Here is a 15,362-nt window from a genome sequence, read left to right as displayed (position 1 = left end):
AATAATATTAAAAGAACACTGCTTTACCTGCATGTAATAATCATACTTAACTCATTAACAGATTTCAGTTTATTTCAAATTGGACATAAAAGAGTTCATTATTGTCTACTGATTCTCGTCAAATTCAAATTAGATCGCAAGCTCATCAACGCTAAGCCAAAAAAGCCAAAAATAAATTCTGACAAATAACTGATTCTGCTATTTTCTAAGTTCTTGATCACCAACCCTAGTTATATTGGAAACACAACCCACGGTGTAGAAATCGCTTTGGTGCTGAAAGTGATTAAGCTTTCTTCACTGATGCAATAAGGTCAGAGATGCTTGTGTGTGTGTGGGCCACCGTGTAAAGAGCTGAAAGTCTTCCTGTGATCTACAGCATGTGTACATCAGCAGGTTGGAGAAATGTGAGGGGCCTGTTGAGACCCATGAATACATTTTGGGGCTGATGGGGGACAATCAAAAATACAAATGGACAGACAGGCTAACATACGGGCAGACAGATGCAGAGACAAGAAGACGGCAAACAGGCAAAGGAGAAAATGTGCACAGCATGCACAAATGTCCTGCTGATGCTGCAAGTCATTTGGATTTCATTTTCAGAGTCAGTGATTTTCCTCCTTTCCACCATAGCATAGGGGATTTTGCCTAAAAACACAAACACTTGTGCCTTTTTACTGCACGGCACAAAAGTCGCACAAAATCAAAATGACTTGCAATGAACAAGATACAAAAACAGATACCACCCCCACAAGACACGCTTCGGTCAGAGTGGGCACGACACAACAGAGACAAAAGACAGGAAGAGGCGGACCAGAGAGAGAGAGCGAGAGTGAGAGAGAGAGAGGTGTTGATGCTGAGCTAAAGAAAGAAGTGGAAGGAAAGAGAGAGAAAAAGGAGGAGAAGAGGGGGAGAGAATGGCAGAGAGGAACCATGCGAGGTTCACCTTCGATCTGTCTAAACGCGGCGGCCTGCCCTGGGGGGCGAGAGCCAGAGCGCGTCCACTCTGGGCTGAATAAAGGGTGCTCATAGTATTCCTCGTCAGAGTGGTAGGGGTCATCCTCAGGCACAGACACTGAGATGGAGGGGGCGAGGAACTTGCACCTCTCGCGAGAATTTTGGAAGCGGCGGAGAGGACCTGCTTCCTCCTCATCCCCTACATCTACAAATAGACACAAGGAAAAGAACTGCAGGGAAATCTGGACAAAGAGACAGAGACAAAGAGACAGAGAGGAAAAGGAAGGAAGCTAGAAAGGGTGGAGCAAGTAAGGGAGGAAAAAAGGAACAAGTGAAAGAGAGAAAGGAAAAAAAGGAGGTGAATCAGAATATGTTAAAACTGAGAAGAGGAGGAAGGGAAGGGAAGAGAGCCAGAGAGAGAGAGAAATAAGGAGCTTAAAAAAGGCAGGTAGAGAGAAATAAAACAAGATAGGAGTATGTGTACGAAAAAAGACACAGACACACACAACACAAACACACAGTGTCGAGAAACACAAAGTGTGACTGTAGCGGTTGATATGCCATAACCAGTCTGAACATCCCGAATGGCATTTTAGAGGTTTGTCAAGAGAGTGAGAAAGGTCTAAAGCAGATGAAACTGCATCAATATTAAGTTTCTGCTTAAAGTCAACATGAATTTTACTTTTGTAATGTGAAATATTTATGATCGAAACATTATATAGCAAGCAAATTGCTTTCCTCTTAGGTGATAACTGATAAGTGGCCAATAGAAAAATTGCATTATTGCATTAAACAAAGTAAAATGAAAACACTCAAAAAATAAATAGTAATATTAATATTAAATAAATAATTAATACATAAATATATAATTATAATGTAACAAGGACACCTTAAAATAAAGTGTAAATATATATTTGCATTTAATTTTGACCTTAAATGAACATAGACGACAGAAAAGTTCAAATGACTCAACATAAAAAAATAAAGTGAAAATTTGCTTATAGAATTAAAAATCTATTACATACACAATACAGACCCACACTTTACTGATGATGACAATATATATTTATCCCTGATTCAAATTATTTTGACCAAAATGACAAAAGTTGATAAAATTATACATAATAATACAGGAAATATGTATTAAATGGAGTAAATTTAAATTTCATGTTGACTTTAAGTATGTGCTTAATGACTGCATTTGGCATAGCTTCTCCTAAAGGCTGTTAGTGATTGTGTTAATGGCATTAATGTTTAGTATCTTCAGAGAGTGATCTGAGCATGGCATTGACCTACCACAGGCAGTACAGACAGACACAGTCAAAATGACGAACGAGCACAAGCCCACAACATCAACAGCATCTACGACACAACATGCAAAACTAAAGACAGGGACGCACAGAGGAACTGAGAAAGGTTTGGAGCAATCAAAAGATCTGCTTTTGGAGAGAGGATGAGCAGGCAACCTGAATGCCACACAGTTTCAGCAACAGCCTGGAAACATGAGCTGCAGGTGAGACAGCGCAGCATTCAGTTCAAGGTTCAAGGCTTTCATGCAGGGTGGAGTCAAGATCCATGGTTGGGCGGGGTATAAGGAGAGGTTGAGTTTGATTGGTTAGGAGAACTGGAAAAGGGTTGGGTCACTTTGGTGTGAGTTTTTGATCAAGATAAGCTCCCGGAGTTAGCAATGATGAAGATGAGGCCATGTCTAAGAGCTGGAGATGCTGGATGAGGAAGAGGAGGTCGACTTGAATGATGTCAACAAAGGAGGCAAAGTTGATCCTGCAAACAAAACTCCATCAATCTTGGGACCGGCCCCACCAATCAGCGGAGCGTGGGCATCTGTAGGGCACTGCGACAGGGGTGAAATCAGCCTGGAAGGGGTGGGACTAGAGGGCATCCTCAAATAGAACACCCTCATTCAAGCCAGGGTCAGAGTGTGACCGGAATACACGTGGAAAAAAAGGTGTTCAAGTTCTTTCAGTGTGTTTCTCACCTCACCTCTCTCCATACACACAAGAAGCATGACCCTACCTTGATCCAAAGGCCCAAAATGCTCTGCTGCTGGGGACGGAGGAGGTGAGGGCGGCAGGTTTGCAGAGTCCTCCACTGCAAACAAACAGAAAAAAAGAAGAAGATCAAGACAATGTTCAAAATCGGATCAACACATTTACAGTTCGGGCGTCCCATTGTGAGTCTGATATAAAACCGGCTGAACTGCCTACAGAGGAAGAATTTTACGGCAACATACAGTAGGAGGTTTGAAGGGAGGTTTTTCAAACAAAATGTTGCATGTGTGTCCTTCATGGAGAAAAAAAAAAAAAAAAAAAAAAAAAAAACATCTATGCAAGATGTCAGACAAAGCAAGAGAAATATTTGATTAGAACTAAACTAAACTAAACTAAACTAAACAATAATAATAAATATTACAGATTAATAATCTGATTGTTTCTCTCAATGTTTATATGTATTTAATGCTTACTAGAATATCATATTGCCGCTTATTAAATTATTGAAATCAAACTCCATTTAAAGTTAAAATCTCTAAATCTTTATTTATTTATTTATTTTATTAGGACTCATTTAATTTAGTGCTGGGCAATGAATAATCATAATCAATCACATCCAAAATAAAAGTCTTTGTTTTCATAATATATGTGTCTGTTCTGTGTATATTTATAATATATATGTAAATACACACACACACACACACACACACACTTTAATATATTCGTGTTAAATATGTTTATATATTTTTATGTAATACAAATGGGATGAATATAAATATATACATGTAAATACATGTAAATATTTAACAAAAAAATTGAAGAACTGCTGCCCTGCACTAATTAAATTGCTTTACTAATTAAAGTTTCTACTTCAAATAAATGCTAAATGTACCAAAATGTCCACAAAAGTATTAAGCAGCACAGCTGTTTTAATATATCAAATAGTTATTAGAATGATTTCTGAAGGATCATGTGGCACTGAGGACTGGAGTAATGGTTGCTGGCAAATGGTGCCAAACTTTAAAAAGGTGACTGTATATAAAGTAAGCAAGCTTTTAAAGGTTTTTTGACCTTTAAATGGTAACTACAGTAAAGAACAAACAGGTGGTGAGAAGTAGAGGGACCTAAATCAGGAAACGCAAGCCAGCTCTGATGTGACATTTTCTTAATTTTAAGTATGCAAAATCTCTCAAAATGCCCACGCAAGAAAAATAAACCCTGTTAAACCCAGTGGGCATGTTTTAACAAGGAAAACTAGATTCATGAAGGGATAAAATTGTATCTTAAAATGCAATTAGCTTGTATTAGCTTATAAAGGCACTCCAAGGGGCAAGCCGTTTAATAACAATAGATCTGAATGTAAAAATCCCCCACCCAAAAGAAATAAATGGGGTTGTGTGTGCGAAAGAGTTATTTCTAAGGATATGCTGAGCAGAGAGAAGTCACGGCTCAAGATTGGTATGCTGAATACTTTACCGTCTCTAATCCTTTGAGCTCTTCCGACAGACCGACTCAACATCAAGCGTGTTAGTGCAGAAATCATTATCTAATTTTGCTGACTAATTCCAGCACAGCAAGTGGAAACTTGGAGCTATAGATTTTATTTCATTTTTTTCCTTTTTCTTTGAAGTATGACAATGAAGCATTTGAGCATTTTGAACTGAAAAGGATAACCGCAAGTTCATGTTCGTGTGTGGTATTATATGTTTGTACTACTTTAGCTTTTTAATGACGTGAACAATTATGCGTCCTTATCTTCAGTAACAAATTTCACAACCTAATGTCACCAGCATACTGCAAAGTCCTGCAAAGTCACTGTCAAAACACTGAAACTGACATAAAGTACCAACACATGCTCAAAAATGAGCTTTCAAAACCATGAAAGCTCAGATAAAACCACAGCACAAAAGACATGCAGCACAACAACAGAAACCAGGAAACAAAAGTCCACTTTTACTATGACCAGGCAGCCATTAAAGACAGAGAGGGCTAAAGGTAGACCCTAATGCTGACCCTCTCTGCCCTGTGTTGGCACACACACACACACACAGATAGCCAGGGGCGGGTGGGTAAAGAAATCAAGCAGAGAGGAGCTGCGACGAGCCAGCTGTCAGAGCAGATATGCCATTATAAAGGAAAAGCAAGTGACCTGCTGATGCTTTCCACAGCTTTGATCGCTTTTACACAGAACGAGGAACGGATGCACAGAACAACAACGATCACATACCACAGAGATAGGGAGGAAAAAATCTTAAAAATCTTAATACACGCACTAGCTCACCTGATGTATGTTAAGTAATCATTTCTGATTCATATTTTAAATTCAAGATTAAAGCTATTGTGCCATTTTAGAAGACTTGCCATGTAGGGCACTAGACACCTGGACAAATTTTCTTTTACGTTTAATATTTTTTGTTTTTTATTTTTGAATCCTGAAACTTTAATAAAAGCTACTGAAGTACACCACTGTTCAAAGGTTACAGTAAGATGCAGTTAAACAGTAATATTATAACATATTACAAATTAAAACTAACTACTAATAACTACAACAGTGATAATAATCTACTTATTTAAATAGATTTTGTAATGCATTTTGATGGCAAAGCTAAAAAAAGTTGTGCATGATCAAATGATTCTTGAGAAGTCATTGTAATATCATTCTAACATCATTCTAATATCTAATAATTCTATTACTATCACTTTATTAATCTTTGCTAAATAAAAACGGTAATTCTTTAAAAAAAATACCCAAAACACTTAGTGTACACTTAGTGAAAACTGTACATTATTCACATTCTCTGACGTTCCAAGAAAGTAATAAATAAATATGAATTTAGAAGGAGTATTTTTTTTCACTATTATTAATTTGGAATCAGTATATGGTGACAATCAGGTGTAAAACAAATCACAAAGGCTTCCTAACCCTGAATTATGTAATTATAAACAGAAAAAAAAATTACTTGTTACCAGTTACTGTATACGTTTCTAACAACCTTCTCGAAATGCCTTTTAGAAGGAATTCAAAAAACAAACAAACAAACAAAAAATCCTTACTGTTCCGACTGCCTTCCATTTTTATCTTCCCATTTCTGCGCGTTTCACCAATGCAATAAAGTCCTTTAGGAGCTGGCCTGAGTGTGGCCAACCTCCAGTATCTCAGGAGGCTCTCCTGCAGGCCTACCTGATGGCAGCCTGACGGCAGTGTCCGGATGCAGCTCCTGCTCTCCCTTCAGTACCGCTACCGCTTCAGCCGTAACCTCCTGCACGATCCGCGCTGATACTTGCTCTGTGCGACATACACATACACACACATCAACACACGCCCACATGAGCAAGTTCACGGGCAATTATTCACACATATTTTCTGAATCAACCCAGACAATATTTCTTCACTTCTTATGTTAGACCACTTTTTAATCAGTCAAACAATTCCAGCAGTCCAATTCCAACAATTCCAGTTAAGGGCTGCAAAGAGCTCTCAGCCAATGAGAATAAGACTGTATTACATTATGAGCGCACTATAAGACAGCTGTGCACACATATGGTGGCCCACACACACACAATTAAAGGAATAGTTCATCCAAAAAGTGGAAACTCTGTTATTAATTAGTCACCCGCACACTGTTTCAAACCTGTAAGACATTCATTCATCTTCAGAACATAAACAAAGATATTTGTGATTAAGCATGAGGTGCAAAAAAAAGAAAAACATTTTAAGAATAAAGTAAAGTTGCCAGGGTGATGCAGAAGAATTGCTGAAAAATGTGTTACTTTTATTTTGTTTGCACGCAAAAAGTATTCTAGCTTTGAAAAACTATGTTTGAAACACTGATGTTACAAGGCCTTTTTAATGATGTCCTTACTGCGTTTCTGTTCTTTGATCATAGTAGTCGGTAGCTGTTTATGGAGGGTCAGAAAGCTTTAACATTTAATTTAAAATATTTGTATTTGTGTTCCAAATATGAACAAATGTCAGGTTTGGAACGACATGAGGGTGAGTAATTAATAACAGAATGTTTGTCTGAACTATCCCTCTAAGGGCTTTGGTGTTAGTAAAAAATATCACATGGTTTGAACCAATATTATTTAATAGTAGCCTCTTATTCTCATCAAGTATACATTTATATGATCAAAAATACAGTAAATAAATTTGTAAAATTGTAAAAAAAAAACATTGATAAAATTTAAAATAACTGTTTTCTATTTTAACACAAAAAGTAATTAATTCCAGTAATGACAGCTAAATTTTCAGCAGCCAGTATCATATCTGACATGCTGATTTGATGCTTGACATTTCTTTATATCAACATTGAAAATAGGGTTTGAGTGATTTTTAAGGGCATAATATAACGATATACTGATTATTACAGATAAAGTAGACCAATAACCAATATTTTTAACCAATATGTAAGTCTGGTGCAAAACCTTTTTTAAGTGCTCTTCAATGAGTTTATCGGCAAATCGGTTTTGATTATGAATGATATAGATAAACATAAAAATGCCTAATCTCTGCAACCATAATTGGTCAGGCTGATAATCGGTTGACCCCCAAATGAATACAAATGTGCCACTAAACATTTTTGTGCAAACTGTGATACATTTTTCAAGTTTGTTTGATTACTGGAAAGTTGAAAAAACAGCATTTAATTGAAATACAAATTTTTTGTTACATCATATACATCTTTACTGTCACTTTTGATCCAAAAAAACCCATCCTGTTACTCATTGCTTCCGACAATCACAGCTTATTAAGACACAAAGTCAAATTTAAAAGAAATTACTCCTGTCGCTTCAGTTAGTAAAGACTGTTAGAAAATATATACATTATATCAGCAGCAAGGCAATCCGAAGGCATAACTGCACATTATTAAAGATTAAGTGAGTCTACAAATCTATTCTTTTTTCTTAAATATAATTTCGCCGCAAATAAAATAAACTTCCGATTTGTAATTCAGTTTCAGAAGATATTAATTTGAACCTCTAACTCAGAGAAAAACACTCTCGAAAAAGAAAAGGAGAAAGCTCAAAACGGCAAGAAAATTGGCAGCACTTTGAGAGAGTAAATTGTCATGGTAACGGCAGATTGGGGAGGTATAAGAAGAGACTGCAACCGATTAAGCAGCGGGCAGAATACAGCCCACGGATTGGCTGGCAACACGCGTCCAGGGATAGATTCTGCTTTAATACGGCACTATTAAAAGTATCCCTCAGCTCTTCAAGACACTAACACATTTGCTTCGTTCTTAAAACACATCAGATAAATTTCAGTGGTGTCAACAGTCTGATTTTAACCTCAAGATGAATCTAGATAGTGTTGTAACGGCAACCCATAGCTGATGATTGCCAAAGACAGTGCCTACAAACCAAATGTGTAGGAGTAAGAGTTTATATGTGTTCCAAAAGCACATTTAGTGCAATGACAAGCTCAGCACAATGTTGTAAACAGCCATGAATCGTTGTTTTGTTTACAATATTAATCATTTAAAATGCAAGCACAAGGAGAGGCATTTCAATTTAACTGAAGTTGATGCTGCAACGATCAGCTAACATGTGCTCTGACACGAGGCCGACACATTAGCACCGACAGAGAAAAACACAGCAACGAGGCTTACGTCAAAGCTTTCTGGAGATGCGAAGTGATTAAGGGCCATTTGCTACTCCCACTCTCTCTCCAGTGCAAACAGACTGCATGATGGGAGTCAGCAATACATCGCTTTTGTTTCTTGTGCACTTTTCAGGCACAATTTCCGCCCACCTTACAGCCCCGGCATCAGCCCACCCACTCATAGACGCACATACACACACGCACAGAAAGAGAAAAGAGTTTTGCTCAGATCCCATTAGAATAATGTTCACCCACGCAGACTCGAGTTTGTGGTAAGCCATCAACCCGTGGTCAGACACCTCTAAAAAAGAGAGTCACAGTAAATAATACCCTCAAAAATGACAATTCTGTCATTATTTAATCACACTCATGCCGTTCAAAACCTGTGATGCTGTTTTTTTTATTTAAAATAGTCATTGTTGCCGTTTTTATAAAAGGCAAACGCAATATACAAACAGGAAAAGTCATTTTGACTATATTACAAGTCTTGATGTTATAGTTTTATGTGATGAAAGGACTAAAATGTAAGACACTGTTTAACGAATCTCTTTCATAGAGTAGTGGATCGCTAAATCATTGTGTTAAACTTTATAAATTAATCATCCAACACTCAATCTTGAATACAGCTCGCTTCTGCACAATAGAACGTGACGTAACACCTGCGAGAACAGGAGAATTACTAATTTTATTAGGTTAAATCACACATTGCATGACTTCAGATAACTTTTAGCACTTATAATGCCATTTACAAATGGACATTGTAATGATATTCAGTTATCTGAATTGTATTTGTAAAAAAAAAAGAGCTTCATTCAAAATTAAAAACAAAGGTTTTTTAAAATAAGTTAACTACATTAGTTAACACAAACTGATAAAATACTTCTAAAGCATTTATTAATATTTAAATTATTATAATATATTAATCTCTTAATATTAAGTTGGATAAACAGGGTAACACTTTATTTTACTTGTTACACGTTACCTGTCTGCACTATTATAATATAAATTAATTACACATATTTTCATGCAATTAACCGTAAGCCAAACCATAATCCTAACCATATAGTAAATACATGTAGTTCATTAATATTACTTAGCATTTAAATGTATAATTACACTGTAACAAAGTCACCTTCAAATAAAGTGTAGCCATAAAGAGCACCAAAAGAACTTTTCGTTCTTAATTAATGTTAGTTACCTTTATAGTGCTCAATGCAGATTTCAAAGCACTTTATGGAAATGGAAACGATGAAAGAATTACAGTAAAATTTTAACTAATTTTCTACGTTTCTGCTTTGTAGAAAAAGATTTTATGTACAAACAATATCGAGTTAATAAACAATGACAGAATTTTTCAGCAACTATTTATTCACTCAAGTGTTTTTCATCTACAAATACAGCTGCTAAAATCTAATAAACAGCATAATTTCCTGGAAAAAGATGTTTACTATGTAATAATGAATTTTAAATAGCAAATTATATAAGCTGATCTTCACAGCCAATTGCTGCATGACTCAACAGGAGTGCAGAGGATATGAACATGACCAGAGAACGAGTGAATTTATTCATTTATATATATCTAGCCCTCTCTGGTCTAATAATCATTCCCTGACAAAACAGATGAAATTATATGGCCTGTCATCTTTTTCACACTTACATGCTTCAGTATATCTCTCCCTCTATAATCGGCTACTTTATCATCGCACTATGTTTGTAAAGCTGTGTCACTATAGATTCACTTTCAGGGCAAACCTGACCAGTCTATCAGCGTCTTTGTGTCTGACAGATGTGCTGGTGTGTCTACCCAGCATCCCCCTCTCTCCCCCCTTGTGCCTGTCCACACCCGTCTGCAAGAGATGTGCTCGGACTGCTGATCAGATGGGTTTGCCTCCAGCACACAATAGCTCACATCCCTGAGACAACAGCACACACAATAAGTAAATACCCCCAAAAAGTAGCTCAAACACAGCCACACACTAAAAGATGAAGAAAATGGTGTGGTACATATCTGTTATTCACATGGACAGTCGTATTTCCCCTTAGACAAGTTGCAAGTCAAATCTATTTGCCGGCACTTTCAGCAAACATGCAATACAGGCACACGAAATCGGTGCTAATCCAGCAGTGCAAATATGCTAACAACTACTGTAGTTACTCTCATGCAGAAATGCCTTTTAATCCTAGAAAGAACCTATAACCAACAGCCCCTTGGAAAAATCAAAGCTCTTACCAAAAAGTGAGTGCCGGTTATCTGGTTGTCTGGAGGCAAATGCTTCCCTGTGCACTCTTAGTCGTGTCTGCCTGCCAAAAGCAAGCCGGGAAGGAGGAGGGGGACGGCTGGTACTCCATGCCAGGACTCCCCCGCCAAAGAGCAGAGCTGTTGCCACAGCAACACACAGCCTGGGCCCAATCTGAATGGTCTCCCAGCATGCTTCAGCTGTGGGTTTTGCCGCCCTCGGTGTGTGAGTGACACACAGCCGGATTACAGACTCTCTGCATCTGTGCTGCTATCTCATGGATTCTCTAAATCAGTGTATCTCAAACTTCAGATACTGTGCATAGCCTGTAGGTCATAAAATATTCCAAAGAAACTCTTTACAATAAGGTTCAATTCATTACAGCATCATGGACTTGAAATTCTAAAAATGTTTAGCGTACTGTAGTGTTTAAGTAATTAATTAAGTTGCTAATTAATACGGTAAAAGTATCGGTGTTGCCAGTTCCAAGCTGTCAATGAGTTAAAGTAAAATAAAATAAAATAAAATATATGATAAAATGATGCACGTAACAATAAATTACTCACTGTAAAAAGCCACTAGATTCAAAATATAATTTAAGTTTATGTTATGTCAAGTTACGTGTCAAAGTCAGTAAATAATATAAAATGCTATTCTTATTAAAATTAATTAAATTAAATTAATTTTAAAAATGCAACAAGGGCATAATTCAAGTCTGTTACAATTAGTTATGTCAAAGTTTCATATCCTAAATGTAAGCAAAATAAAATAAAAAGTAATGCATTTTTACAATACTAACAAGAAGACTTAAATAGGATTTTTATGTAATTCACACCATTTTTTGGCTGGCAAGCTTTTCAGTCCAGCCCCTATAATTCAAGCCAACAGCTGCCTCAGCAAGCAATCTCTCTCCCTCTCTGCTTCTCAAGTGTCCCGTTCTTTATGCAAAGCAATGTCATATGTCGCGCTGTCAGTATTTCGGTCTAGCGCCTCTTGTGTGTCTGAAGGGCTCTTGTGCGTGCTAGCCTTGCCAATGCCCCTTGGCTCAAAAATCTCACCATCACAGAGTCACAGAGTCACAGAGTCACCGAGGCAGAGAAACTATTCTCAGAGAAGGTCTTTCTCTCCACGGGGGCACACAGTCGGACCCACTCTAACATTTAGCTGTTTTGCTCACATAGCCAAGTCAGTGCTGAAATATGAAAACCAAACCTGGAATCATTAATTAAACGCATAGATGCAAGCAAAAGAAACAAGTTGTTCTCTTGGTTCACTGTGATTTATAACGGCAGGTTTGTTAATGAGAAACGCATGAGCGATGTTAACACACAACCCTGGCTGAAGGATCGTTAGCATAGAGTTGGGAAGTCCATTTCCATCACTCACTGTCAGGGATCGGTGCAGTGATGCTTTCTGCCCGGCTTTGCACGTATTAAGTATTTATGGAGGTGACAAGGGAACTGAGATGATTTATACAGAGGACAGAGATTACTGGAAAGCAAGAGGATTTTATAAACACATAAAACTGCTAAGAAAAACATACACTTAACTATTAGCGGTGAAATATAGGAAAAAGTAAACTGTACACGATGGGAGCAGTATCTGAAAAAATGGGATGCTGTGAATATAAAATAAATGGATTCCGAACAATATTCTTAAAAATATGGGAGATTTCCAGCGGGATGCTGATCATGTCCAGACAAATTCTTCAGAAAAAGGCTATGCATGTTGCATCAAGTCCTCTTACCATGGTAATATAATAAGGAATCACATTCTCCTTGATCTTTTAGGATGAAAGGGGTTGATGCATTATGAAAACATACTGTAACTTTTAGAACTCCGAAAAGAGCAGTTTGTAAAACAAAGTTGGGAAAGTGGCTCGTTCTACAACATCGCACAGACAAATAAATACAAATTGCATAATCAATTGCACCTGTTTGATTATCAGAAACTTGAACCACCCAATCAAGGACAAAGTACAATAGGTGCCAAAAACTAGAATAACTAGCAGGGGAAAAAGCCCCATGATATCAGTGCAGCTGCTCTTTTCATATGTGAAAGGGGACATTTATTGTTAATAATGAATTATTATTATTGTTAAATAAAATGTATATGTAGTTTTAGGTGAGCAGTCATATGTGTGATGTAAGCAGATGTCACAGCATTGCTTTCAATAAGTGCAGATAGGCACTTTGAAAGATGCATCTGTCTCTTCATATGTCCATCTAACTTCACCCTGCTCTTCATCTACAAATTTTAACATCAACATTTCTGCTGATGTGTCTGTTCTAAACCTGACTGGACTCCCAGAATACCTCTGCGCAACCCCTCCCACCACGTACTAACATCAGTGCAATCCATATAACAGAAAAGTTATGTATATAACTTATATAACAGAATAACCCATATAACAGAAAAATGACATTTTTTCAAAGCATTTTTAAGCAATGCATCTGCATTAATTTTATTCGAATTAAGAGTCAGTAGCCTTACTGTGAATGAAAAAAATTAACATGATTGAGCAGTATCTATGTGATTAGTTATACCAGGCAAAGCCAATTAATCTTAATATTCATAATATAAAAATGTTATTCATGCACTGCCGTTTAACAGTTCATAGTTGGAAAGTTTCAGTGTTATTGAAAGGAATATGCTACACTCATCATTTAATCAAATTATAAAAAGTAATATTGTGAAATATTATTACAATTAAAAATCATAGTTTTCTGTTTTAATATATTATGTATTCCTGCTGAATTTTCAGCATCCATTGCTCCAGTCTTTGGTGTCACATGATCAGAAATCATTCGAATACGCCGATTTGATGCTCAATAAACATTTCTTGTTATTCTTCGACTGATACAATTGTTCAAAAGAACGTGATTTAAATATTTAGCTAATTTACAAATGTCTTTACTGTTACTGCTGATTCATTTAAAATGTACTTGTTGAGTAAAAGTAATGAAAGTAATTTCTTTAGAAAAAATAAAATAACTTTTTTAGCAGTGGAGTGTTTTGTGAACGTTGATTTTTGAGGTGAAACATTTGTAAGATTCCTTGGTAAATGCCTGTAATCGTGCACATGTTCTTGTGCCTGTGTGTACATGTACATCCTTACAAATGTACAGCAACGCCGGTATTGTTTGTGTGTGTAATAGGCAGTTATGATCCATCATTAGAGGGGTAATTAACAGCAGCACTCCTTCCCCCCGCGCAGGTTCACAGCAGCAGATCTCACTATCAGAGTGTTGCCATGGCAGCTGCTCCCCTGCAATTTACTCAGCCAGACCTTTGTTCAGCATCCCTGCAATCTTTCCTTTTACATTTTTTTGTGCTGACATGAGAGAAGTGCCACCTCATTTTCTTCCTCGTACACCCCTGAGGCCTCACAAATACCCAGACAGAAAAGCGCTGGCCTAACTTACTTCCTCATGCCAGAGACGTCTATACTCTCTGGTCTCCAAAAACAAGATTAAACTGCTTTGGAGATGTAAGTGCAAGTGTATGACTTTTAAAATGGCAGCACACTATTATTAACCCTTGTCTATCATTTCAATGGGAAAAACCAGACATAATTGTCTTTCCTTTCACTTTACATTAATAGCTGTCATGCACGATAGAATGCAGGGAGCTTGTGTTATTTTTTTAATGAAATATTGAGATAAACCATCTGTGGATAATATGTGCTTTGGCTGCTTTGAGTATCTATTATATATATTATAACATTTCAGTCATGTTGAGCCTCCAGCAAGTTTGCAACCATATTACGCACTCACTCAAGCAAAAAAGTAAAAAAATAAATAATATTAAAATAATAATAATAATGAGATACAATGTTGTTCTTACTTTTGACCTCTTGACCTTTAGTTTCAGCCAGATAGCACACCCAGTGGACACACTGACTGTCTGATCTGTGTACATTGCACAAAATGTTTCGACTGGCTGTAATATGTATACACACACGCACAAACAAATAAATGCACACACTCACAGTCTTGCAGACTCTTCCTGTCTAAGTGGGCAATTCTTGGCCAGAAATAACAGCAATAAGGACCAGGCACTATACTGCAGGTCACACAGTTTGACCTCTATTTGACCTCTATCATTTGTCAACTTGGAAAGGAAATCCTTAACAACTTTCACTTCAAAAAAATCTAAAAAAAGTCTAAAGCTAATCCTCCAGCACTGATTGAAGTCATCAATCGAACAAGTCCTAGAGATTCCTGTGGACAGAAGCTGATGGGAAAGGCATTTTCTGCTTCTCACCAGCAGTCACAGCGTGTCCAGAGGAGAGGTCTCCGTTGAAGCCGTTCTCTTTAGCGTAGGAGGCGGCAGAACCAGCGTGAGCACCGCCAGGCTGGCAAGTCCTGTAGGTAGAAGAGAAGCCGTTCTCTCCATGCCCACCTGGGGAGGATGAGCCCTGGGCTCCAGGAGATGACCACTGGGGGCCGCTGTCCTCAGGCTGCCGACCGTCTGCCATCTGAACCAGAGGGGAAGAGGTCACTCCTTACTCCTGAAATAGTAGAGGAATGCTTAATATTAATACACTGACTGAAC

General features: G+C 37.3%; 1 protein-coding gene across 24 annotated transcripts in view; it reads right to left on the bottom strand.

Moving 5' to 3' along the window:
• Positions 1–15,362, bottom strand: part of map2 (microtubule-associated protein 2) — a 91,245-nt gene that overhangs the window by 22,036 nt on the left and 53,847 nt on the right. For 8 of the 24 annotated variants that reach the window (XM_043248488.1, XM_043248492.1, XM_043248491.1 and 5 more), the window contains exons 4-7: positions 15,072–15,318; positions 6,145–6,249; positions 2,989–3,063; positions 944–1,159 (exon numbers count right to left, since the gene is read on the bottom strand). In XM_043248488.1, coding sequence (XP_043104423.1) covers positions 944–1,159; positions 2,989–3,063; positions 6,145–6,249; positions 15,072–15,285 — 610 coding nt within the window. In that variant the 5' untranslated portion in view covers positions 15,286–15,318. The other 16 variants (XM_043248497.1, XM_043248513.1, XM_043248499.1 and 13 more) reach the window with 8 other exon arrangements.

The sequence above is a fragment of the Puntigrus tetrazona genome, chromosome 9, assembly GCF_018831695.1.
Source record: "Puntigrus tetrazona isolate hp1 chromosome 9, ASM1883169v1, whole genome shotgun sequence".
NCBI lineage: Eukaryota > Metazoa > Chordata > Actinopteri > Cypriniformes > Cyprinidae > Puntigrus > Puntigrus tetrazona.
Note: the sequence above shows the minus strand (reverse complement) of the source record. Positions and strands in the feature narration are given on the sequence as shown.